The sequence below is a fragment of the Cyprinodon tularosa genome, unplaced genomic scaffold, assembly GCF_016077235.1.
Source record: "Cyprinodon tularosa strain WSP-4 unplaced genomic scaffold, ASM1607723v1 ctg813, whole genome shotgun sequence".
Classification (NCBI taxonomy): Eukaryota; Metazoa; Chordata; class Actinopteri; order Cyprinodontiformes; family Cyprinodontidae; genus Cyprinodon; species Cyprinodon tularosa.
The window spans coordinates 199,913-226,484 of record NW_024039578.1 but is presented as its reverse complement, the minus strand read 5'-3'; the positions used below and the strand labels follow the sequence as shown (position 1 = coordinate 226,484).

General features: G+C 42.6%; 2 protein-coding genes across 3 annotated transcripts in view; one reads left to right on the top strand and one right to left on the bottom strand.

Moving 5' to 3' along the window:
- Window positions 1–3,036: 3,036 nt before the first annotated feature.
- ugcg (UDP-glucose ceramide glucosyltransferase) lies at window positions 3,037–19,877 on the top strand. The gene is made up of 10 exons (XM_038271980.1): window positions 3,037–3,481; window positions 11,591–11,735; window positions 11,812–11,914; window positions 11,997–12,098; window positions 12,341–12,453; window positions 12,521–12,699; window positions 12,773–12,859; window positions 12,930–13,037; window positions 18,176–18,254; window positions 18,327–19,877. Exons 1-10 carry the CDS (start codon window positions 3,384–3,386, stop codon window positions 18,495–18,497), a joined length of 1,185 nt encoding a protein of 394 aa, XP_038127908.1. The 5' UTR covers window positions 3,037–3,383; the 3' UTR covers window positions 18,498–19,877.
- A 1,309-nt stretch (window positions 19,878–21,186) lies between these two features.
- The window catches only part of LOC119774457 (polypyrimidine tract-binding protein 3-like), a 25,981-nt gene continuing 20,595 nt past the window's right edge, over window positions 21,187–26,572 (bottom strand). For both annotated transcript variants that reach the window (XM_038271978.1, XM_038271979.1), the window contains exons 13-14: window positions 22,281–22,358; window positions 21,187–22,195 (exon numbers count right to left, since the gene is read on the bottom strand). In XM_038271978.1, the coding sequence (XP_038127906.1) occupies window positions 22,063–22,195; window positions 22,281–22,358 (211 nt within the window). In that variant the 3' untranslated portion in view covers window positions 21,187–22,062. The remainder of the gene's footprint in view (window positions 22,196–22,280; window positions 22,359–26,572) is intronic.

Below are 26,572 nucleotides of genomic sequence, written 5' to 3'. Positions count from 1 at the left end.
ATGCAATCAGCTGGTTTTCCTTAGATAGAAAACTTTGAATCAATCTGACTGGATGATCTGGTGAACTGGAAAGTTACATGATGTGAATTGGCGCTATAGAAATAAACTGAATAGAATTAAAACAGCAGATGCAGTCAGTCACAGAGTAAAGGATGAGTTTCAGCTAAACGCTCAGGATCAGTCAGCAGATCGTCTGTCCTACAGCTACTGGTGACGTGATGGTCTGGCTGCTGACTCACCTGCTGCTCATGTGTTGTGACATCATCAGCTTTGATTCTAGGGAGTTGCTGTTTCTAACAGGCGGTTTTTGTTGGATGTTGAAATGCAGCCTCTTCCAACCTCTCTGCTTCCCTTTTTTCCCTTCCTACAAGTTATTTGGTAAAATTATGTCATTCTCACTCCATCCGTTTTGTCTCCAGGTAGAAAAGCTTTTTATTTCCTGAACTATTTGTATGAAGTTCCATATATGGTCATGCCTTCCTGTGGTGAGAGGCTGAAACTAGGAAGGCCTCTTTAGTTTCAGGAAATAAATTTTTCAATGCTTGTTTGCTTAAAAACCACTAAGAAGAAAAATATGATTTATTTCTGTTTCATAGTTTTAAGATTTTATTTAATCAAAAAATTGTATTTATATCAGGAGACAGGAACCAGAGGACAGAACTATTGTAGACTGGTTAGAGACCAGTCTGATGGATCTCCAGCTCCAGTAGCCATCATGTTGGATCCAGTTAAAGTTCTGATGGTGCTGCTGTGTTGCAGAGCGATGCAGAAAGCGTGTTAATCACAGCATTCAGAGAGATGAAATTAGAGGGAATCCAGTGACTCCATGAAGTGTCCTGCTTCAGCTTCCATAGAATCCACTGATTCTATGACAGAAAACGGTTCGCCTTTGTTTGCTGATTATTAACCGGAAGAAAACTGACCTCTGATCAGATCGTTTCCAATACAAGCCGGTGCTGCTTCAGGAAGACGGAAAGGATGATGTCATCCTGACCAGCCATGTAACGTCACGCATGTGTAACACAGTTATTACAGGGTTATTTTTCCACGGCTCCTCCTGTTGATTTAAGGTTTAACATCAGAACTCGGGTCCAAATTCTCAGTCTTTTGGTCTTCATGCAATGAAAGTTGGTTATCAGTTAACCTTTTATAGGGCAAGGTACCGTTTCTCATGACTTGCATATCCCTTACAAATGGAAAGATCCTGCTGCATGGCCGTACATCTTATTTTTGCATTTGACCAATTAGATGAGCTCTTGAATGATATATTACCTACACTGGAAAAATTAATTAGAAACAAGTAAAAAACTTCTTAAATTAAGTGTATTTACCCTTAATTTGAGCAGGTAAATGAGATAGTTTAACATGGAATGAGTATTTTACTCTTAAAATAAGATGGACTTGAAATAAGACAATGCAATTGTGTTTTCTTATTTTAAATCTAAATTGTCTTGATCCAAAATGACTCTTTTATCTTCTTATTTTAACAAAAAATTACTTATCTAGATTTCTATTTTTTCCAGTCTACTGTAAATTAAGTTGGGGAAAAAGGGTAAGTGAAGAAAAAAAGGCAAAAAGTTAAAAAGTAAAGTAAATAAGCCTAGTTAACAATTATATTTAGGTTTATAAACTAAAAAATGTCAGTGCCAGTATCAGCATTAATGCCTCTAAGGTTATGTTGGACCAAGAAAAATGTGTTTCTTTCACTCTGAGTGTTTTTCATTAAATTCTTATAGAAACACTTTTTTTATTTTTTTTTTATATATATTCGGGGAAGTTCTTGTTGTTACAATGACACTGATTTTTGCCATAAAAATATCCAGATTTTTTTATGTTACAAAGGTAATAAGTATTGTCCTGGATTCCAATAACATTATTGGATTGAAATTTTGATTTATTGAAGTATTTCACTGAGTGCCCTATGAAGGGTTAAAAGGTTAAATCAACCCAGTGTTGTCCCAGTATGACCTTTTTACACTGGAAAAAAACTATAAGTAAAAACCTCTTCAAATAAGTGTGTTTACCCTTAATTTGAGTTGTTAAATAAGATGATTTGCCAATTTTATGAGTATTTTCACTCTTAAAATAAGATTATTAGATACTTGAGATAAAACAATGCAATTGTTTTCTTTTATTTAAAATATAAATTGTCTTGTCCAATTGGCAAATTTCTCACTTTCCTCCTCAATTAAAGAAAAAAATCACTTATATTAAGAAAAAGGACTTATTTAGATTTTATTTTTGCAGAGTAGGGGGAGAACCTGACCTGGGCTCCAGCAGGTTCACCTCTAACTGGCTGCAGGTGTTTGTCTGGGTCAGAAAGGTCTGAATGTGGGCCGGGGAGTCGAGAGTCGAGTCTGATCTGAGCTCCAGCATGTGTTTGATGGAAACAAACAGTTTCAGGTGTTGAAACACTTGTTACCTGTCTGAGCTTGATTAACTTTATGTGACTCACCTGGTGATGCAACCTGTTTCCATGCTGCCTTCAGGGCCTTCAGGTAAACACAATCACCTGTCGGCCTTAATGGGAAGCCTGTTTACTTAGGAAAAGGTAAACGTGACTCAATGGGAGGAGTGTTCCAGGTTCCTGTGGATGTCAGTCTTCCCCTGGGCAAGGCACTAAATCCAAAGCTACCCACTGGTGGGTTTATGTGGAAATCAGACAGTAAAAGCTCTATATATTGAGAATAGAGCATGTATATTTGGAACTTTAAGAATTGTTATTTCAATAAGTTTCAGTTTTACTGGTATTTTTAAGGAAAGTTTTGGTTGTGTTTGTTCTCTGCCATATTTTCTGTCTGCTCCACATATAATCACTTTTTTCACTTTTAAATATTTACATTATTGATGATAAATATTCTGATTATTTTTGGTAGAATTTGTTGTAAAATGTTTGTTTCATTTACTCATTTTATAGTGGATCTACACTAAAGTAAAATATTCGAATAAAACCAAATAGTTGATGAAAATTTTTTTTTTTAAACATTTATTTTGAAAGGGAAAAAGACGGAAACGCCCTCTTGATATCCGGTAGGCTCCACCGTCTGTTCCTTCCCCTTCCTCATTGGTCAGCTGACCGTTGGTCGGTCTGCTGACAGTCAGACAACAGAAAGCAGCTCTGCGAGCCGGAACCAGAACCTCCAAAACCTCCGGGCCCATCGGACTCGCGGCCTGAGGAATCCCGGCTGGAGGAACGTCGAACCCCGGACTGGTTCCTGAACCCTTTCCCCCGGCAGGAGGCCTGGTCTCTGGCCTGAACACACCCGCCTCTTCCCTCCGTTGTTTCCGCTGTGAGGCCGGTCAGCTGGTCCCTGTCCGAGCGGAGCTTTAGCTTGACCCGAGGCGGCCTGCCCCCAGCCCCGCTTCGCCCCCTCCGGAGCAGCATGGCCCCGCTGGATGTGGCCCTGCAGGGCTTCTCGGTGTTCGGCCTGGTTCTGTTCGTGGTGCTGTGGCTCATGCACTTCATGTCCATCATCTATGTGTGAGTGACCGACCGACCGACCCAAGCTAACGGCTAACAGCTGCGGACGGACCGGTTAGCCGACCAGGCTACTGCAGTCCGAACCGGGTTAGGTTCTAACCTTCAGACTCCGGGTCACTTATCCCGCTGAATGGTGGCCCGGTTCCGGTTCTGTTGGTCAGCCCAGCGGCTGCTGGGACTTTTATAGCCGAATTTAGAGCAGTTTGTTCCGGTTTAATCTGCCTCCTTTCAGTAGCTTTAATTTATTGACTTTTAACGAATCTCGTTAAATCAAAATATTTAATGATCGGATTAGGACGTCATTATGCCGGGGTTAATAATCAAATCAGCAGAGCAGGAGATGTTCTGGTCTTGGTCCTGGGTTCAGACCTGGAGATGTTCTGGGTTCAGATCTGGAGATGTTCTGGTGTTGGTTCTGGATTCAGATCTGGAGATGTTCTGGGTTCAGTTCAGGAGATGTTCTGGATTCAGATCTGGAGATGTTCTGGTCTTGGTTCTGAGTTCAGATCTGGAGATGTTCTGGTGTTAGTTCTTGGTTCAGATCTGGAGATGTTCTGGGTTCAGATCTGGAGATGTTCTGGATTCAGATCTGGAGATGTTCTGGTCTTGGTTCTGAGTTCAGATCTGGAGATGTTCTGGTGTTAGTTCTTGGTTCAGATCTGGAGATGTTCTGGGTTCAGATCTGGAGATGTTCTGGATTCAGATCTGGAGATGTTCTGGTCTTGGTTCTGAGTTCAGATCTGGAGATGTTCTGGTGTTAGTTCTTGGTTCAGATCTGGAGATGTTCTGGGTTCAGATCTGGAGATGTTCTGGATTCAGATCTGGAGATGTTCTGGGTTCAGATCTGGAGATGTTCTGGATTCAGATCTGGAGATGTTCTGGTCTTGGTTCTGAGTTCAGATCTGGAGATGTTCTGGTGTTAGTTCTTGGTTCAGATCTGGAGATGTTCTGGGTTCAGATCTGGAGATGTTCTGGATTCAGATCTGGAGATGTTCTGGGTTCAGATCTGGAGATGTTCTGGATTCAGATCTGGAGATGTTCTGGTCTTGGTTCTGAGTTCAGATCTGGAGATGTTCTGGTGTTAGTTCTTGGTTCAGATCTGGAGATGTTCTGGGTTCAGATCTGGAGATGTTCTGGTGTTAGTTCTGAGATGGCGGCTGGTCTAACTGGTCTATGATGGTTTCCTGAGCAGAGCTCGTGAGGCTGAAGGTCTCGTGATGTCCTGCTGCTCTTTAATCCCACAAAGAGCTGCTCTTTCTCCAGATTCCAGCCCTCATCATCATCATCATCATCATCATCATCATCAGGAGCTTTAAGCAGATTAAGGCCCTCAGACCTGCGAGGGTCTCATGACTGCAGCAGGAGGTGAAGCATTCCTGGGAATCCTGAAGAGTCATTCCCAGGAGATCAGAACCCTTCATCCTGCTGGGATGGAGGGAGCTGTAGGAGCCAAACCCCCCCCCACCCCCCAACCCCGCCCTCCTCCTCCTCTCTAACATGGGGGGTCATATTTATACGCCTGGTTGATATCTGGACCTTGTTTGTCCTGTTTGACTCTATTCGCAGGCTGTTGGTCGGGTTTGGTTGTTTTTAGAAATGCAAGTGATTGACGATTTCATCTAAAGTTGACTGTTTTTTATCTGCTGATTAACAATTAATTATTTTGCAGAAATATGAAAAATATATATTAGTTTCTCTGGTATCAAGGGGATCTTTCCATACAATGAAGGGATAATGTTTTGAATTTAAATAGTGCATCATTTTATTGTTCCAACTGTATCCATTATAAGTTTTTCCTTTTTTTTTTATTTTGTGGGTAGCACTGCTGCCTTGCATCAAGAAGGTTTGGGGTTCGATTCCCGGCCCGGGGTCTAGGGGGATGAGTGTGACTGAAGATGGATGATATTTTTATCTTTAATGGCATCTCAGGGTTTCCAAGGGTCATTAAAAGTCCTTAAGTTATTATTTTTTTTTAAATTGGCATTAAAATTAATTAAATGTGATTATCCTGGCATTTAAAATGCTTTATTTAGGGGGAAAAAAGTTTCTAAAAACAGTTTAGTCAGATATAGAATATCAGATGTAACTGGTTGTGTGTGTTTGCATGGAACTGCTTCCGGGTTGATCGTAAAGCTTTATGTTCGGAAAAAAAGGTTGAGGCGGAGAAAAGGCAAGAGAATGAGAAAATGCAAATGTTAACGAAAGTGGCTGGAAAACCAGGAATTAGAGTCACTGCTTCCTGTATAAACTCTGCTTGCTTTAACTCTTTTTACTATAAGCTGCTGGAACCAGAATTTCCCTGAAGGAGTAATCCCAAAGTTGAGTCAACGTCTAAGTATAAAATACTCACTGAATATATATTTAACATTTTAAACAGGAACCTGAATAAAATGATTGAAACACGTGTGATTTCCAGTGAGTGAAGATGTAGAGCTATCATTAACAGACAGGGTCTGTCGCTCTGAGATGCTGTCAGGCTATTGGTTGTGATGTAGCTCTCTGCTTCTACTGAGACTTCCTGCTGTTAGCAGAGCTTTGGTTCATCCAGTATTATTGAAAGCAACAAACGCATTTCAAATAAAAAATCTCAATAAAATAACATATTTGAGATTGATTGATCAATTGATTGATTTTATTCGTTTCACAGTGGAGAAATTTACTCGTTTCATCAGCTCAAATATTTAAAGAAGAAGAAGAAGAAGGTGCCAAAGCAAGAAAAAGTTGCATGAGATACATACAGTGCAGCATATATAGTAAAAAAAAAAATGTTATTGTAGTATTATTATACAGGGTTATTGCAATGGGTGTTTGCATGGGTATAGTTATATATATATATATATATATATATATATATATATAACAATTATGAAATTAATGAAAAAATCCCCCAAAAAATAATGGATTGTAATTATTTTAAATGATCCGCGGAAACCCTGGATCATTTCCGCATGTTTTGCTGCTTTGAATTTAATCATCTGGTGCATGCTCTCTACGATCTCCAAGGAACTCAGAGCGGAGCGGACGGGAGCCACAGTGGAGGCTGTAGGCTTTGCTTTCAGCAGCCGGTCTGGAGCGCAGCGGGGCGGATGGAGTATGAGGGATTTCGGGGTTAGCATGACATGTTGCTGTTAGCATAAACAAAACGTGTTGCACAATGCTTGCACACTGTTGCACTTTTATCCACAGCTTTCTTCCCGCCGTCATCGTAGGTCACTCTAAATGCAAAGTGGTCCCATACAGCAGACCTATAAAGTGCTGTTGGCGCGTCTTCCAACTCCTGTTCTTTCCCACTCGCCATACCCACACAATTCTCCACAACAACTGATTTTTTTCTGCTACACCCGGCTAAGCTGCTTCGCTTCTTCTTCTTCTTGTTTACTACTGGTGGTTGGCTTTGGTCGCAGTATCGCCACCTTCTGCTCTGGAGTGTAAACGCTTCCTCTATGAGAAAAAGGAGCAGCGCATGAACCGAACGCAACACACGCGAACCGAACCGAGACAGTCGAACCCAATGGTTCGGACGGTTTTCATAAACCGTCCCATCCCTAATATACATATAATATAGTTATTGCACTGGGTGTCAGATATAGAGAAAAAGGCTATTGCACAGGATATCAAATGGTAAATTGCACAAATTATTGTCTTTGTAGTGTTGCATATGAGAGTCATTTATAAGGTTTATTTTTGCGTTTTACTCCTTTTTATATAATTATTTTTGGGTGGTCTGTCTATGGACCAATAGGATCGCTGTTGCTAACATCCCTGCAGATACAACTCCTTCCTATTGGTCTGCTCACAGCGCAACCGGAAGGTGTGGAGGATAAAATCTGTAAATCAAAATTTGAAAAGATCGCAATTCAGTCTTGCCTAAAATAAAAAAAAAATATCTGGCAAAAAAAAAACAAAAAAAACATGAACAAATAAATGTGAGAAAATAAATTGTTAACGCATACTGTAAAAATATTGGTTGGATTTTTGCAAACACATAATAATTTAGTCTCAGAAAAAGTGTTTTGTTCCATTTTTGAAAAACATTTTCTTTTTTTCCTTAAAACGTTTTAAAATGTTGCTCCGTAGTCTGACCCCAGCGAGGCGTGCAGGTTATGTTGGCTCTGTTGCTAACGGTGATGGCTGTCACATGATCCTACCCGTCTGATCCCATGTTTGATGCTTCGTCTAATGAAGGGTTTCAGACTCTAAATGTGATGAATAGCAATAGAAACAATAAATATTATTTATTTTAACAGCGCTGCAGTCCAGTCCTGGAGGGCATCAAGAAGATTCAATTCTATTCAGTTTATTTCTATAGCACCAATTCACATCATGTCATCTCAGGTCACTTTCCAGTTCACCAGATCATCCAGTCAGATTGATTCAAAGTTTTCTAAGGAAAACCAGCTGATTGCATCGACTCATTGACTCTTCAGCAATCCCTCACACTAAGCATGCTTGTAGCGACAGTGGAGAGGAAAAACTCCCTTTGAACAGGAAGAAACCTCCAGCAGAACCAGGCTCAGTGTGAGCGGTCCAGATCCAGTTTAACGTGGAAACCTGAGCGGCACACCTGTTTTATTTTCAACTGTTATTAATTATTATTCCCAGTAAAGTAAAAATGTAGATTTCACTTCAATTTTTGCTCAATTTGAGATATAAAAAGTTGGATTAAAACCCAGTGAAGGATGCATGGCGGTCTAAGCTCCATTATGATCATGACGTTTTTAACGTGTAAAGTTTCCCATCAAGAATAGAAAAAAACCCCAAAAAACTGGTTCATAAATTCTTTGTTTCCAAGCTTAAGCCTGTTTCTCGCTGAAAATAGCTCGTTACCGCGGGTTTTTCAAACATGGGTCGACCTGCTAACAATCGGCAAAATTAGCTCCTTTCCCAGTGTGGCAGACAAAGCCGGTCTAACCCCTGGCAGCTGCCTGGCCTCTGTCCCCCGCCGCTGCGTGTCTGGTGACATCATCACGCTGCATTAGCTTTTATGATGTCACCAGTGCGACAGAAATCAGGAAAGTAAACAATGGAGAGTTAACATGGAATGAACTCAGCGTAGTCAGTGTGTTTTTATCTGTCTTAATCTCTCTGTATTTTCCCCCATGCACCTTTTCTTTCTTTGGCATCTTCTTCTTTTTGACTATTTGAGCTGATGGGACAAGTTAATTTTTCCAAAGCGAGATTAATCTGTCAATTACCAGAGCTGCTCCATGTTTATCGAATGTAAACAGAGTCGTTTCGGCTTGTTAGATCAGAAGCGGTGTGGTGCCGTCCGTATGATGTGCTCAAGGGTATCACATAGACTGGCAGGTCAAACCGGCTCAGATCAGAGCCGAGGCGACTTTAACCCGGGTGAGTTGTTTGACCCGGGTAGAGACGCCACAGTAAGCTGTTCCCACTGCCACTGAAATCCGATTGTTCCCGGGTTTAAACAGGTTTTTCGTCCAGTGGGAAAGAGGTAATAGACTGAGGCAGTGTCCGGACTCCCACCCTAACCCCTAAATGCCTAAATCGCTGTATAGAGCAGGGACTATATAGTGCATTTTATAGTGAATTCAGTTAACTGACCATCAGGACAGATGATCGCTACTTTCTGCTACCCGCTGGTCACGTAACTCCACCTCCCTGCACGGTTCCTGTGCCATCTTTATCAGTCGCCACTGTCACAACAAATCCCATGATTTGAAGTCCATCCTGGCATATTTATGCTCATCTAGTGACCATGGATTCAAGGGCGTAGGTTTGATTTCCAGTTTGGTCCCAAGTTTCATTAATGTAATTTTACCCATGCAAAAATATGCATGCTTTTTTATGCTTGACGTGAGCATCAGGGTTTATTTCGTTTAAAGAGAACGGCAGCATTTCTTGCTACATTTATACAAATTTTATTAGCACTAGACTCACTAGATGTTGTTTATCAATGTTTGAAGCGTCATCAGCTCTGATTAATGTGGAATTAGGACTTTTTCCCACTTTGAAAAGGTTTGCATTTAAACTTACCAGCGACTAAGAAAGTAGGTAAATGTGCCAATTTAACCAAATATAGTAAATATGCCCATTATATGTGGATTTATCCTGTATTTTCTTTTAAAGATGTAGAATTTTGCAAAGGTAAACAGGTGAAACACTCTTATTTTTTTTTTAAATGCTCTCTCTGTATCATGAAACAGTGCAAAATAACACATTCAAGGGACGCAAATACATTTATTCTATTTACATTTAGTGGCATCATCTACAAAACACAACACTAAGAATGAGACTAAATTTATTCCAATATAAAATCACTTTTAACAATTATTAAAAAAAAATATAACACCATTGTGTCTGTAATGTAATAATATTCAAAATAAACATTTTACCAATGTTTGTACTAATTAACTTATGGACGTGTGGAAATCTATGTGAAATAAAATCAATGTAAATAGTGTTCCTCTGTTCGTTATTGGCTTTATCCCATTTTTAAAAGTAGAAATAGTCAAAGAAATATCAATATTATGTGGAACCGTAATTATGCTTTCTAAACAAAAAATAGCAGACGTTTAGGCGCCATCTCGTGTCGTTATACTCTATAAAAGAAATAACACCTTCTATTTATAACTGAACTGCCTCAAAGTGACATCATAAAATGAAAACAGTAACTGGAATGAATTATTGTTAAAAGGGAAACTCACATTTTCTTTTTCAGTTTACTGTGGCTAAGAATCAGCAATCAGCAGCTTTCGCCTGTGTTAGTCTAGATAGAATTAAGTTTTTGTTCATTAGGACTAGTTTCATAGCCTAATGTTATTTGAAGTAACTGGCGTGAATAAAATTCTTATTTCCCCCTCCAAGCACACGCATACGGACTAGAAAACAGCCAATCAGGAAGAGAGAAGGCGGAATTTGAGGCAGAACAACCAATGAGAGTGGAGCTAAACAGCCCAGTTACTGACTTTAAGGGACGGGAAAGACCGGGCAGCAGGACGGAGCGGCAGATCCGGAGAGAAAAAGAATTGGCTGTGATCTCACACAGTGATCCAACACGCTCAATTGTAAATTATAAACATGTTATATAAACATTATTCAAACCGAATTATTTGTAGGGACAAATGGGTTGGTCCAAAATTTTGGTGGGGACATTTCCCTATGGTCCCTATGCAAACCTACGTCCATGCATGGATTATTCCTACTTCCAAAGGTGCATTGTAGGAAACTTTGCATCCACTAGACAGTTGGACTCATTTAAAATGGCAGAACCACTATCCAGTGCCCTTTGTATTAATTAGGGTAGGTCAGGGGTCACCAACCATTTCAAGGCTGAGGGCTACTTCATGGCTATTGAATCATAGGAAAGGCTACCAACACTGACCTATGAACAAGAGGGGTCAGCGTTCACCTAAACTTCAACCAAATTAAACACATTTTTATTGTTAACTTTTCATTTCTAATTTTCCTTTAAACATTATAATTTTAAAATCTCTATAAATGCTAAAATGCCCTATATGATTACTGTGATGAAATGCTCTATAAATGATTAAAAAGAAGAGTCACAGAATAAAATAAAATTCAAAACTTAGCCCACTGCTGAGTTGCTGTTTTCAGACGGCGTTGAGGGTTGAGGGCCCCCCATGTGGTCCTTTAGGGCCCCTTGGTGCCCCCTGGGGTAGGTGTTCAGACACAGCCCCAGTCTTTAGAATGAAAGTTGATGTTTCTTGCTGACTTGAACGCCTCACGTCTCCAGCACTCTGAAATCCAGCTGGTCCAGGGAGCCTGAACGCACCGCTCAACAGCTAGAGACGAGTATCAGTGAGGGATGAGAGGCAGCCATTAAAACAGCTGAATGATTTAGGTTTTGATTGTTGTCTTTTTCGGTGCTTTCAGCTGATCCATCAGAAGGGTCTGAATGTTCACACAGACTGAACCTGTTCTGCAGATTTAAAGAGCCTCTAATTTGGGCTGATGGGAACCTTCTGGGCTCATCATCTCCTGCTGTAGCTCCCCAGGCCGGTCAGATCAGAAGCGGACCTTTTATCCGCCAGCGAGGCTTCCACTCAACCGCCAGTGGCTTTAGCCAAACATGGATGCCGCCTGCGGCCTTTAACCGGTTGCTGACCTTTGACCTCTGCGTTTCAGGCGTCTCTGCCTCCATAAGAAGAGATCTGAGGCCAAGCAGCCGTTCGCTCAGGTCCTCGGAGTTTCTCTGCTGAAGCCGCTGAAGGGCGTCGACCCAAACCTGATCTCCAACCTGGAGACCTTCTTCACTCTGGACTACCCCAAGGTGAGCAGAACCGACCCTGCCGCCCCGCCGCACACACCACCCGATCCGGTTCTAACTGGTTCTGTCTGTGTTCCAGTATGAGATCCTGCTGTGCGTCCAGGACCAGGACGATCCGGCTGTGGACGTCTGTAAGAAGCTGTTGGGGAAATATCCCAACGTGGACGCTGGACTCTTCATCGGTGAGTGGGGCGAAGCGTCACTTCCTGTTTCCTGCCTTGTCTCCGCCCCCCAGCCTCACGCCACCCTCCTGTTCTTCTTCAGGTGGGAAGAAGGTCGGAATCAACCCGAAGATCAACAACCTGATGCCCGGATATGAAGCCGCCAAATACGGGCTGGTGTGGATCTGTGACAGCGGCATCAGAGGTCAGAACCAGAACCGGGTCAGCTTGACGCTGATGCTAAACTCTGAGCAGAACCTGGCTTCAGTAGGACTGGATCATAGGGCTGCCTGGGTCCATTCTGGCCGGTTCTGTTCGCTCAGATGGAGGATTTGGGTTTTTATACCAGAATCAGCTGTTGGTTCTGGTAGAACCTGCCCTCAGCTTCACTCCCTCTCTCAGGCCCCGCCCCCCAGTGGGAGGTTCTGACCCTGTTCTGTTCCACAGTGAAACCCGACACCCTGGCGGATCTGACCAACCAGATGACGGAGAAGGTGGGTCTGGTCCACGGCCTGCCGTACGTTGCCGACCGCCAAGGCTTCGCCGCCACTCTGGAGCAGGTGAGGTCAGGTTCTGTGGGCTGAACGTGGGCGGGGCTTCCTGCTAACGCGGCTCACCTGTGTGCAGGTGTACTTCGGGACGTCCCACCCCCGCTCTTACATCTCGGCCAACGTTACGGGGATCAAATGCGTGACGGGGATGTCGTGTCTGATGAGGAAGGACGTCCTGGACCAGGCGGGGGGGCTGGTGGCCTTCGCTCAGTACATCGCTGAGGACTACTTCATGGCCAAGGCTATCGCAGACAGGTTAGCATTAGCATTAGCACGCCGCAGACCGCTTTCTTCCTCGGTCATGACACGTTTCTTCTTTCCTTCCCAGAGGATGGAAGTTCTCCATGGCAACACAGGTGGCGCTGCAGAACTCGGGCTCCTACTCCATTGGACAGTTCCAGTCCCGGATGATCAGGTGAGCCGCAGACCGCCGCTTCGTCGGCCACCTGTTCAGGACGACGCATTAATAAGATTTGTTGAAACAGGTGGACCAAGCTGCGGATCAACATGGTTCCCGCCACCGTCCTGGAACCCGTGTCAGAGTGCTTCTTGGCCAGCCTCATCATCGGCTGGGCGGCGCATCATGTGTTCAGGTACGGAAGGCCGTTTTATCCTAAAATCAGGTTCTATTTCATTCCAGATATCTTCAATAAAGGACTTAGTTAACGAATTGTTAAAAATAATGTGAAAATGTGGCGTCGTCTAATAATCGCCGTCTAACCGACGATATAGGCTGACAGTCGTCTGGGGTCACGACACGAACGCAACAGCAGAGGGCGCCAGTGACCTCACTGTGCCTGGGGTCATCTTTCTATTAAAACAGAGAAGAAGTGACAATAATGCAACAAAAGGAGAGTCTCTGCTCAGAATGGAGGCGTTCAAAAGTCAGATAAATTTGAGGCGGAGCTATGATGCCAATCATAAATGAATGGTGGTCAACGCAGCGGAGGAATCCTGTCAGACAGCAAAAAAATATGGCGTTACGGAGTGTAATGTCAGAATATGGCACGTTCATAAAGCCCAAAAAAACACGAAGAGCAAAAGAAAACGTATCCAAATATAGCCGAGCTGCGGGTCGAGGGTCGGAGTGACGGCGAGGAAGAGGACGTCTCTGAGGAAAAACCTGATGCAGGTTTTTGAGACGTTCCGTGAGCAAAGTTCAGATTGCATTCGAGTTGAAGTGTTGCATCATTTCTATTAAATTTGTCATTACTGTGTCTTTTTACTTTTTATAGTTTAATTGCACAAATCTTTCAATGCAATATTAATATATGTGAAATTATAAACACTTCAATATAAAATTGTTTCTTAAAATAGTCTTTTTGGTCTTTTTTTGGTCCTAAATACTCGTCGTCTTATAATCAGGTTTATCCCATATTCAGGTCAGTACAGTAATTAAGATATCTGTAGTTATATTTAGACCAATTTCAGATATCTTTAATTCAATTCTGACTAATCTAAACGACGACAGATTTATCTTTTATTTGAAATGTGTCTACAGTTTAAGATCCTTCCAGAACATCACTGACTGTCTGAAAGGTAAATTTCAGATATCAACAGTTAAATTATGACTAGAGTTGCAAAGGACATTTGAGATATCTTTCTTTCGTTTTGACAAGTCATAAATCAATTTATCGAAAATATCTGATGTGTTCTAAGATATCTGAAAGCAGGATTTAACTAGTGGTAGTTAAATTGCAGATAATAGCAAATGATTATACAAATCTATGTTATACAGATCTAGAATTGCATTATTGGCGACTTAAAATTCCTTTGAAGATATCTCAAGAAGAATAGAACAGAAAAGAAAATCCATTTATTGTCCCAAAATAGGGGAATTCTGATGTTTACAGCAGCAAAAAGATTATAGAAAAAATGGTCACATAAATGTGGACCTTAGAATACTGTATAAGAATAACATCATAGTGAGGAATTTAAAAACAAATAAATAAAATCCTGCACTGTAAAGTTTTTTTAACAAATTAAAAACTTCATTGAGGTTGTTGGGAACAGTGGTGGTTCTAGAGTCTTCCAGCTGCTGGGAGAAAGGATCTGTGATAACGCTCCCTGGTGCATTTAAGGTGCAGCAGTCTGTCACTGAAGGAGCTGTCCAGTTCAGCACCAGCTTCGTTCATGGGGGGGGGGAGACATTGTCCAAAAATTAGAGATATCTTCAACATTTTTTTATTTATTTATTTTAATTCAGATATTCTGAGTTATCTTTCTGACAAGTTGAAACGTAGCAGAAAGTTTCCAAGACATCGTAGCCTTTCTGGTGCAGTGTGTACAGTGTGCCATGAACGAGCAGATTTAGATAATGAATTAATTATTTCAGAAGAGGAGCCAATGCCTCTCCCAATATGGCGGCGGCAGTGATCCGCTGGTCCCTCTGAGCCTAGGGGTCGTTTTACATGAAACAGGATCAGTGAATCACACAGCATCTGTGGGCAGAGCTTAAACTGCTGTTAGCAGCTGAGCAACAGGAAGTAAAACCTCGCAGTTTCCAGGAATGATTCAGGATCTTTGGTCAGAAAGTCAAAGATTGGGCCGAAACTAAACTAAAAGAATAAAAGCTGAAATTGGAATTCTCAAGAAAATGTTAAACTCCTCATGAGTTACTGCAACATTTAGTTTCCCTTAGGGATTAGTATGTTTCAATAAAACTGTGTTGAATATTTCAGATTTAGACTCTAGACCCCCACCCCCCCACCCCCAACTGCCCAAAGCAACAACATCGCGGTTACCAAGACAACCACAGGGGAGAGAGAGTACGAGAGCTGAGGCAGAATTAATTGGCTAATTGGGTGTTTGCTAAAAAGGAAATATTATCACAGATTACATCATGAAATCATTTGGAATAACATCAGAGATAATTTCAGCTTTATGGAAAACTTTCCAGAGTGATTGTTTCCAGCGGAGGTTTGAAGTTTGACTCCTCAGGCTGGTTGAGCCGACAGGATTCACAGATAAGAAACTTTGATATCAGTTTGTTATGTTCTTATGATGTTTCCTAATCTCTGAAAATGATAAGATTAAATATTATCAAGATGCTTTGTTCAGGACTTCATGTTCATTAGATTTATTTAAAGCACAGATTACAAAATGAAGGAGACAAATCTGGAGCTTTACTTCTTTTTATGTTTGATGATATTTAGATTAATGGACTGAACTCCTTAAACATTACCAGTTTAACAGGACAGTCTATAAATAAATAATATATGACTAACAATAATAACATCAACTGATCTGTAGCCAGTGGCGTCACATTTACTAAAGGAAAGGCAGAGAATCTAACTCTGAAATGAACACAAAATAAACGAGTGTGTTAAGTTTTTAAATCCTTTTTGAACAATTATGTAAATGATATATTCACTCAGTGTTGGTGAATATAAAGCACTGTTATGCTGCGTTCAGCTAGCAAGCAGGAGAAGCAGCAAAAACACGTGCGTTGCTTCATTTCTGATGCTCGTCAGGGTTCCCGCAGGTCCTTAAAAAGTCTTAAAAGGCATTGAATTCTTTAAAATAAAACTAAGGCCTTAATTGGTATTAAAATGAACAAAAAAGTCCTCCTGAAAACATGGTCTGTGCAGTCAGTTCATCCAGATTACCATCCTGCCTTCAAAGATTATTTCTCTGTGGGAGCCGCTCAGACCCCCACATACCGGCGCTGCGCTGTCACTGGGAATCCCCAGCAGCAGCTGCCTCAGGCCCGCTCGCCTCTTGGGGGTTTTCCCCTCCTGTTGGTGGCGGCTGGAAGTAGATGTTAGCGTTTTTCAGGTCTGTGCTACAAACTGAACATGTTTTTTCCCGCAGGTTTCTTCATTTGAAGTTAATTTAGGCGTTAATAAACTGTTTCAGAGGAGTGATCATAGCGCTCTGCATCAGCAGTGCTGCGTCTGACTCCCTGCCAGCTTCGTTGATGAGGCGCGTCTTTGCCTAGGGCTCTGAATTTCCTAAATCCGCCCCTGGTTATATATATCTATTTGACCCCTTTAGCTCAAAGTCTTCAAAAGATCCGCAGTTAATTATGCTTCTCTGAGCTTTCTTACTAAAGGTGGAGCTTTACGTGTCATTGTTAGTGGGATAAATTCTCTGTTCACCAGAAGGCTGCGACATGGGGGACATTTTCTATTTATAAGGTCACGCTCGTGCTGTTTCCCTGTAATCGGATCACACAGAGAGGTGTCTAGTTTCACTTTGCGTTCAAAGGATCATTCATTGCTCCCCGTCTCATTTTCCTGCTCCGAAATGGGAAAAGGAGCTTTTTTTCACTTTGCTTCATCTACACGAAAAACATTAGTAACAAACTGAATTCATAACATGAGAGAGGCCTTAATTGGCATTAAAATCAATTGATTGAGTGATTATTGTGGCATTTAAAATGCTTTATTTAAAAAAATAAAAAGATTATAAAAACAATTTCGTCAGATTTATTATATCGCAATTTATTTGCGTGGAACTGCTTCCGGTTGATCGTTAAGCCGTATGTTCAGAAAAAACGCTAGAGAATGGAGAAATGCTAATTTAATAAATTAAAGGGTCATTTTAGATAAAAATAAGACAAACAAAATGTTGTTCACTTCAGAAAGTGTCTTTTTTTTTTCCAAAAAAACCAACAGTGTGTTCAAAGTGGTTTTTTTTTATGTTATTATGTGTACAGCATTAATTCAATATGAAGAACGTTGCCACCTATCACAATGATTCCAACCCGTCACAGGCTTTAGTGTGACGGGTTGGAAAATCTAAAGCAAGATGGCTCAATTTCTGGATATGTTAAAACCCGATGGTGCCGTTAGCGTTGAAGTACAATGAAAAATGAATGATTAATACAAATATAATTTCAAAATTTGATGAACAAATTGTTTTCCCCACTTTTTGTGTGTGACGGGGTGGAGATGCTACGGTTAACAGAAAGGATTTTGAAGGAAAAATGTACCAAAAATGTTCTCAAAAAAAAAAACAGAACTCACCATTGTTTGGACTTCTCTTCTTTAAACTCTTGAATGATGTCACTTCATGTTAGTGATGTCACTTCATGTTAGTGATGTCACTTCTAGGAAGTGTATTGCATTTTGGCGCAAAATAACATTGGTGTGACGGGGGTGGAATATGAAATTGATGGACATAGAAAAATCATGCTATTTCAATAAAAAAATATGACATTTTAATATAATGAACGCATTTCCTATTAAGAGGAAAGTATTTCTAACCATAACAATAAAATTTTTTTTGAGATTTATTTCATATTTCTTAAGTTTCACATTACACGAATGAGAAAAATGGTCAGAGCGGACATGAGAAAATTATTGCAGTTTAACATAAAAAGTTATAAATGTGCAAAATATATATTTATTATTCAATTTAATTTGACCTCATGCTACAAAATAAACTTGAATCAATGGCTTTAGACACTTAAAGTATTACTGACAGTTTTATTATGCTTCCTATTCCTCTTTGAATGTTATGGACCCAAACTTAACAATTTTCATGGAATGACCCATATTTATATTTATATATATATATATAAAAACAGATGTGTATAATGATGCGGAGCTCTGATGTTTTTTTTTTATATCAAATGTCTAAGAGGACTTGGTCTCCGTCTGTGTCGCTTTCTCCTCCTTTCTTCCAAAATGCCTGACCGTATGTGACAGATGGCGTGAAAAAGGGCGCATTTCCAAGTTGCCAAGTTTGTTTTTATGAGACCCAACCTGACTGGTTTCTGTTTCAGGTGGGACATGATGGTCTTCTTCATGTGTCACTGCTTGGCCTGGTTCATCGCCGACTACATCCAGCTCACTGGAGTCCAGGTAGGTCACATGACCGTCTGCACTTTAACAGATGGAAAGTTCTCAGACTGAACCGGTTCTGGTCGCCTGCAGGGCGGTCCTCTGAGCTTCTCCAAGCTGGACTTCGCTGTGGCCTGGTTCATCCGAGAGTCCATGGCCGTGCAGATCTTCCTGTCGGCTCTGTGGGACCCCACCATCAGCTGGAGAACGGGTCGCTACCGGCTGCGCTGCGGCGGCACCGCCGAGGAGATACTGGACGTGTAGTTACCGCAGCGACCGGCCGCTCGGCTTTCACCCCCCTCATCATTACAAAGAGGAGGAGCAGACAGAGACTGATTGTTTTATAAGACAGGCGTGTGAGTGTGTGTGTGTGAGTGAGTGTGTTTTTATAAACTATTTATGTTGGTGCTAAATATGACAACAGGAAAAAAAAAAAGGTGAGTGAGTCAGTCAGAGGCACCGAACAAGGAGAGAGAGTGACGCATCGCACTGAATAACCAGATCTCTGATCAGCCAATGAGGACAAAGCTTTAACAGCTCTGGCTTCTCATTGGTCCTCCACTTATTAACTTTGAAAAACAGGAAATCACAGCAGCAACAAAGCTCTTATTTATACAGCAGAGATAACGCATCACCCGACTCCCCCTGCTGGCGACTTCAGGGACGTCTCCACCTGGTGGTCATGTGACCAGCAGGTTTTAAGCTGTTGGTTCATCGTAAACATGTCGCAGCATTCGGTTCTGGTCGCCGTGGGCAACCGATCCAACATGCAACATATTAATCAGCCGGGTGTCGAGTTGAGACCTGTGCAGCTTATTTGTTTGGTTTATTTATCAGCTAACGGGTCACAGGTTTCATCAGGACTCGTAGACAGAAACGGTCTCACTCCAAGTCTCGTATCAAATCAGATCCGTCTGCGATCTGGATCCAACAATCAGAGCTCTGTGTTAAGATTTAATGTTAAAAAAAAAAAAGAGAACAAAGAAGCACTTTGGTGGAAAACATCCAAGTTTAAGCTTTTGTTTTGTTAATATGGAAACGACAGCTTTGATTCCTTTCTTTAAATGAATCAGGTCGGGACTAATTTGAACAAACTGTGATGGTTTCTGATTCAGGGATGTTCAGGTACCAGATGAGCTCGTTAAAGAGCCGCCTTGAGTCCTGTTAACCTGAACCCGGACCAGAGGACACGCCCCGCCTCCAGCGGGTCGACCAATCAGAAGCCTGCCTCACTGTACTTAAAAAAAAACTTCTTTATTCTGACGGTCAAAACATTTCACCAGTACTGGACCAAAAAAAAAAATTAAAAAATTAAAAAAGGTGAAACATTTCTGCAGGCAGAGTCCATCAGGTTTTTGAATGGATGTGTGTGTTCAGGCCCGGGGTTTGGTGATGACATCATCAGGTGTCTGATGAACCCCAGCTGAAGCCGTTTGTTTTGTATTTTTCATATTTTATTGTTCTAAACACCTGCTGTAAGCGGACCAATCTCAGCCTTACCCACTCAGCACTTGACTCGTTGAGAGGTGAGCTTGGGGGCGGGGCTTGGACAGACGGACAGCAGCCATTGGTTGTAAGGTTTATTTATTTATTCATGCGCCATCCTTCTGTCACACCTCCAGAATAAATAAAGATTTAACAAACTGTTTGTGTTTGAGTCTAGCACCACCCCCACCCACCCACCCCCCCTACTCCCCATCATGCAACAAGGCCCCGCCCACAACCACCATACATTCAGCACATACATCCGGAAACATGGAGAGTTTCAAAATAAAAGCTCAGCAGATGGGGTCAAATTGCTGATAGAATGCAGCCTTATGGATTCTTCTAACTAAAACCTTTCAAAATAAAATCAGAAAAAAAAAGCTCCAAAGGATCTAAATAGTAATCAAATCCTTTTTGTCATCTAAACCTCTCACTGGCTTTATTTTTATAAAAATATTTAATCTCTGACTGTTAGAGAACTTAAGTTTTTATTTGTATTTTTTTTTTTTTTACATTTTTCTAAGCTGAACTCAGAAGGTCCTGAAATAAATAAAATAATTTCAGACAGAAAGCTGCGTCACATTCAGGGCTATAAGATGGTTTCAAAGCTTAACTGTGACGATAAAAAGGCTAATAAATTAAATCTGAGCTTCATTTTCAAATTACTGTTTGTTCTAGAGTCATATTTCTATTGAAATTGTTTCTGATCTTTTTCTTTAGAATCTTACAAAGCGTCTGATCAGCAAAAATAACCATAGATGCACTGATCCAATGTTTATCAGTATTGGTCCCGATATTTAAGAAAATGGGATCAGTGAAGACTGCCTGATCCATAGGGGCTGATCTATTAAGTCTACTTATATAATAAAATTAAGTTAAAAAATCTCTTTAACAGCAGGAAAGTTGATTAAAATCCTTACAGTGCCAACTTGTTTCCAGGATGGAATCTGTCCCGTTGCCATAAATTGACAGTTTCGGTGACTTTAAACTGATCTGAAGAGGTTAAATAAGAAAAAAAAATCTGCATGCACAAGTCCAGGTCAGCAGGGTCAGTCTGAAATCGCTAGAGAAGTTCGGACCCGTCAGGTTGCCGCTCCTTCAGGACCGTCTTCTATCCGTCTCAGAGATTTCAGTTTGAGCTTCCTCCACAGGGTCAGTAGTGCCCACAGCGCGGCTCTATGTGTCTGAGCAGAACACTATAGCATTAAAGGTAACTGTTAGCAAACCAAGCGCACCCCTGAGAGGGCCGGGACAGTCTGGAACTGTTGCCGGGCAGATTTCACACATTCAGAAAGCTCCGGATTCTAGAACAATCTCAGATTCTAGACCAGGCATCCCTAAAATCGGTCTTCGAGGGGCGCTGTCCTGCAGGTTTTAGAGGATTCCTGCTCCAGCACAGCAGATTTTAATTAACAGGCTTTTGCTCAACTGCAATCATCAGAAACACCTGCAGGACAGCGGCCCTCCAGGCCCAACTTTGGGTTCTGGACTCTGGTTCTGGAGCTGCAGATTCTTCCTTTCGTGACACAAATTTGACGCCTGAACAGAAACCAATTAAGAGGAAGTGATGTCATAATAAATTAACAAGTTTGAAGGCACAAAAAGCTCATCTTGGTTTTTTCCTGTACAGTCTAAAAAAAAACTGCGGCTCAGTGTTTAGCTGATGTTCTGGTCCAATCTAAGCCGTTCTGGACCAGAACATCAAGTGATGAAACATTTGAAGGTTTAGAGTTTTCACGTCTTCAATCTGCCACTGCTCAGGTTTTAAAATGTAAACTCAACCAATCACAGCTCACACACAGACACAAGGGGGCGGGGCTTCACGGCGTCACTGATCACATGTTATACAGTATAAATACACCTGACATTAAAAAACCCTCCCAGAACAAACAGCGGAAACACACCAGCACAGGAAAAACAGGCGCCCCCTACAGGCTGTAAAAAAATCTAGAAATAAGGCACAACAGAATTGGAGACAGACGTGGACGGACAGCAGGAATAATATCAACAATGATGATGATGATCCAGCCGGTCAGACAGCAGCAGGACGTGGAGGAGAAGTAAAAAAAAAAAACTGTTTTAAAAGGTTTCAGCAGGAACAGAAACAGCTTCAGACGTTTCAAACCGGTTCTGGATGAAAGGCAGGTTCTGTGTTTCACCTCGCTGGACTCCAGTACCCATGATGCTCTGCTGCTGCTCAGGAATGTGCTCTGGAACATCTGTAACCATGGCAACGAGCCCTGTTCGACGACACGCGGCCACCCGTTCGTCCGCATCGGTCAGTGTAGGCCTGCTGGGAGGCCCTGCAGTCTGATTGGCTGCTGAGCTGCAGAGGGGGCGGGGCTCAGATGGTGTACTTGGAGAAGGAGACCCGCAGGTGCTGGTTGTGGTCCAGCTGATGGTCGTGCAGCTCGATCAGAGCCTCGATGGCTTCTTCCACTGACGCCAGCTGCAGCAGAGCCATCTTCCTGTCCTTCCTGTGAGATCAGAGGAAGTGACATCATCACAGCTGACGGACATGAAACAGGAACTCTGCTGACTAGTCGTCTGCTTGGTGCTTACTGGAAGAACTTGAAGGCTTTGACAGAGAACCCCCTGGTGGAGAACAAGTCCTTCAGGGTCTCCTCGCTGCCCGAAGAGCTGGAAGACGAGGACAGAGGAAGGAAGGACACAGTGAGGACAAAGGAAGGAAGGACACAGTGAGGATAAAGGAAGGAAGGAAACAGTGAGGACAAAGGAAGGAAGGACACAGTGAGGATAAAGGAAGGAAGGACACAGAGAGAATAAAGGAAGGAAGGAAACAGTGAGGACAAAGGAAGGAAGGAAACAGTGAGGACAAAGGAAGGAAGGAAACAGTGAGGACAAAGGAAGGAAGGAAACAGTGAGGACAAAGGAAGGAAGGACACAGTGAGGATAAAGGAAGGAAGGAAGGAAGGACACAGTGAGGACAAAGGAAGGAAGGACACAGTGAGGACAAAGGAAGGAAGGAAACAGTGAGGACAAAGGAAGGAAGGACACAGTGAGGACAAAGGAAGGAAGGAAACAGTGAGGATAAAGGAAGGACACAGTGAGGATAAAGGAAGGAAGGACACAGAGAGGATAAAGGAAGGAAGGACACAGAGAGAATAAAGGAAGGAAGGAAACAGTGAGGACAAAGGAAGGAAGGAAACAGTGAGGACAAAGGAAGGAAGGAAACAGTGAGGACAAAGGAAGGAAGGAAACAGTGAGGACAAAGGAAGGAAGGAAACAGTGAGGACAAAGGAAGGAAGGACACAGTGAGGACAAAGGAAGGAAGGACACAGTGAGGACAAAGGAAGGAAGGACACAGTGAGGACAAAGGAAGGAAGGACACAGTGAGGATAAAGGAAGGAAGGACACAGTGAGGATAAAGGAAGGACACAGTGAGGACAAAGGAAGGAAGGAAACAGTGAGGACAAAGGAAGGAAGGACACAGTGAGGACAAAGGAAGGAAGGACACAGAGAGGACAAAGGAAGGAAGGACACAGAGAGGACAAAGGAAGAAAGGAAACAGTGAGGACAAAGGAAGGAAGGAAACAGTGAGGACAAAGGAAGGAAGGACACAGTGAGGATAAAGGAAGGAAGGACACAGAGAGGATAAAGGAAGGAAGGACACAGAGAGAATAAAGGAAGGAAGGAAACAGTGAGGACAAAGGAAGGAAGGAAACAGTGAGGACAAAGGAAGGAAGGACACAGAGAGGACAAAGGAAGGAAGGAAACAGTGAGGACAAAGGAAGGAAGGACACAGTGAGGATAAAGGAAGGACACAGTGAGGACAAAGGAAGGAAGGACACAGTGAGGACAAAGGAAGGAAGGACACCGTGAGGTCAAAGGAAGGAAGGACACAGTGAGGACAAAGGAAGGAAGGACACAGTGAGGATAAAGGAAGGAAGGAAACAGTGAGGACAAAGGAAGGAAGGACACAGTGAGGATAAAGGAAGGAAGGACACAGAGAGAATAAAGGAAGGAAGGAAACAGTGAGGACAAAGGAAGGAAGGAAACAGTGAGGACAAAGGAAGGAAGGAAACAGTGAGGACAAAGGAAGGAAGGACACAGTGAGGACAAAGGAAGGAAGGACACAGTGAGGATAAAGGAAGGAAGGACACAGAGAGGATAAAGGAAGGAAGGACACAGAGAGAATAAAGGAAGGAAGGAAACAGTGAGGACAAAGGAAGGAAGGAAACAGTGAGGACAAAGGAAGGAAGGAAACAGTGAGGACAAAGGAAGGAAGGACACAGTGAGGACAAAGGAAGGAAGGACACAGTGAGGATAAAGGAAGGAAGGACACAGAGAGGATAAAGGAAGGAAGGACACAGAGAGAATAAAGGAAGGAAGGAAACAGTGAGGACAAAGGAAGGAAGGACACAGTGAGGACAAAGGAAGGAAGGAAACAGTGAGGACAAAGGAAGAAAGGACACAGTGAGGACAAAGGAAGGAAGGAAACAGTGAGGATAAAGGAAGGAAGGACACAGTGAGGATAAAGGAAGGAAGGAAACAGTGAGGACAAAGGAAGGAAGGACACAGTGAGGATAAAGGAAGGAAGGACACAGAGAGAATAAAGGAAGGAAGGAAACAGTGAGGACAAAGGAAGGAAGGAAACAGTGAGGACAAAGGAAGGAAGGACACAGTGAGGACAAAGGAAGGAAGGAAACAGTGAGGACAAAGGAAGGAAGGAAACAGTGAGGACAAAGGAAGGAAGGACACAGAGAGGACAAAGGAAGGAAGGAAACAGTGAGGACAAAGGAAGGAAGGACACAGTGAGGATAAAGGAAGGACACAGTGAGGACAAAGGAAGGAAGGACACAGTGAGGACAAAGGAAGGAAGGACACCGTGAGGTCAAAGGAAGGAAGGACACAGTGAGGACAAAGGAAGGAAGGACACAGTGAGGATAAAGGAAGGAAGGAAACAGTGAGGACAAAGGAAGGAAGGACACAGTGAGGATAAAGGAAGGAAGGAAACAGTGAGGACAAAGGAAGGAAGGAAACAGTGAGGACAAAGGAAGGAAGGAAACAGTGAGGACAAAGGAAGGAAGGAAACAGTGAGGACAAAGGAAGGAAGGACACAGTGAGGATAAAGGAAGGAAGGAAGGACACAGTGAGGACAAAGGAAGGAAGGACACAGTGAGGACAAAGGAAGGAAGGAAACAGTGAGGACAAAGGAAGGAAGGACACAGTGAGGACAAAGGAAGGAAGGAAACAGTGAGGATAAAGGAAGGAAGGACACAGTGAGGATAAAGGAAGGAAGGAAACAGTGAGGACAAAGGAAGGAAGGACACAGTGAGGATAAAGGAAGGAAGGACACAAAGAGAATAAAGGAAGGAAGGAAACAGTGAGGACAAAGGAAGGAAGGAAACAGCGAGGACAAAGGAAGGAAGGAAACAGTGAGGACAAAGGAAGGAAGGACACAGTGAGGATAAAGGAAGGAAGGAAGGACACAGTGAGGACAAAGGAAGGAAGGACACAGTGAGGACAAAGGAAGGAAGGAAACAGTGAGGACAAAGGAAGGAAGGACACAGTGAGGACAAAGGAAGGAAGGAAACAGTGAGGATAAAGGAAGGAAGGACACAGAGAGAATAAAGGAAGGAAGGAAACAGTGAGGACAAAGGAAGGAAGGAAACAGTGAGGACAAAGGAAGGAAGGAAACAGTGAGGACAAAGGAAGGAAGGACACAGTGAGGATAAAGGAAGGAAGGAAGGACACAGTGAGGACAAAGGAAGGAAGGACACAGTGAGGACAAAGGAAGGAAGGAAACAGTGAGGACAAAGGAAGGAAGGACACAGTGAGGACAAAGGAAGGAAGGAAACAGTGAGGACAAAGGAAGGAAGGACACAGTGAGGATAAAGGAAGGAAGGACACAGAGAGGACAAAGGAAGGAAGGAAACAGTGAGGACAAAGGAAGGAAGGACACAGTGAGGACAAAGGAAGGAAGGACAGAGTGAGGATAAAGGAAGAAAGGACACAGAGAGAATAAAGGAAGGAAGGACACAGAGAGGACAAAGGAAGGAAGGACACAGTGAGGATAAAGGAAGGAAGGACACAGAGAGGATAAAGGAAGGAAGGACACAGAGAGAATAAAGGAAGGAAGGAAACAGTGAGGACAAAGGAAGGAAGGACACAGTGAGGACAAAGGAAGGAAGGAAACAGTGAGGACAAAGGAAGGAAGGACACAGTGAGGACAAAGGAAGGAAGGAAACAGTGAGGATAAAGGAAGGAAGGACACAGTGAGGATAAAGGAAGGAAGGAAACAGTGAGGACAAAGGAAGGAAGGACACAGTGAGGATAAAGGAAGGAAGGACACAGAGAGAATAAAGGAAGGAAGGAAACAGTGAGGACAAAGGAAGGAAGGAAACAGTGAGGACAAAGGAAGGAAGGACACAGTGAGGACAAAGGAAGGAAGGAAACAGTGAGGACAAAGGAAGGAAGGAAACAGTGAGGACAAAGGAAGGAAGGACACAGAGAGGACAAAGGAAGGAAGGAAACAGTGAGGACAAAGAAAGGAAGGACACAGTGAGGATAAAGGAAGGACACAGTGAGGACAAAGGAAGGAAGGACACAGTGAGGACAAAGGAAGGAAGGACACCGTGAGGTCAAAGGAAGGAAGGACACAGTGAGGACAAAGGAAGGAAGGACACAGTGAGGATAAAGGAAGGAAGGAAACAGTGAGGACAAAGGAAGGAAGGACACAGTGAGGATAAAGGAAGGAAGGAAACAGTGAGGACAAAGGAAGGAAGAACAGTGAGGACAAAGGAAGGAAGGAAACAGTGAGGACAAAGGAAGGAAGGACACAGTGAGGATAAAGGAAGGAAGGAAGGACACAGTGAGGACAAAGGAAGGAA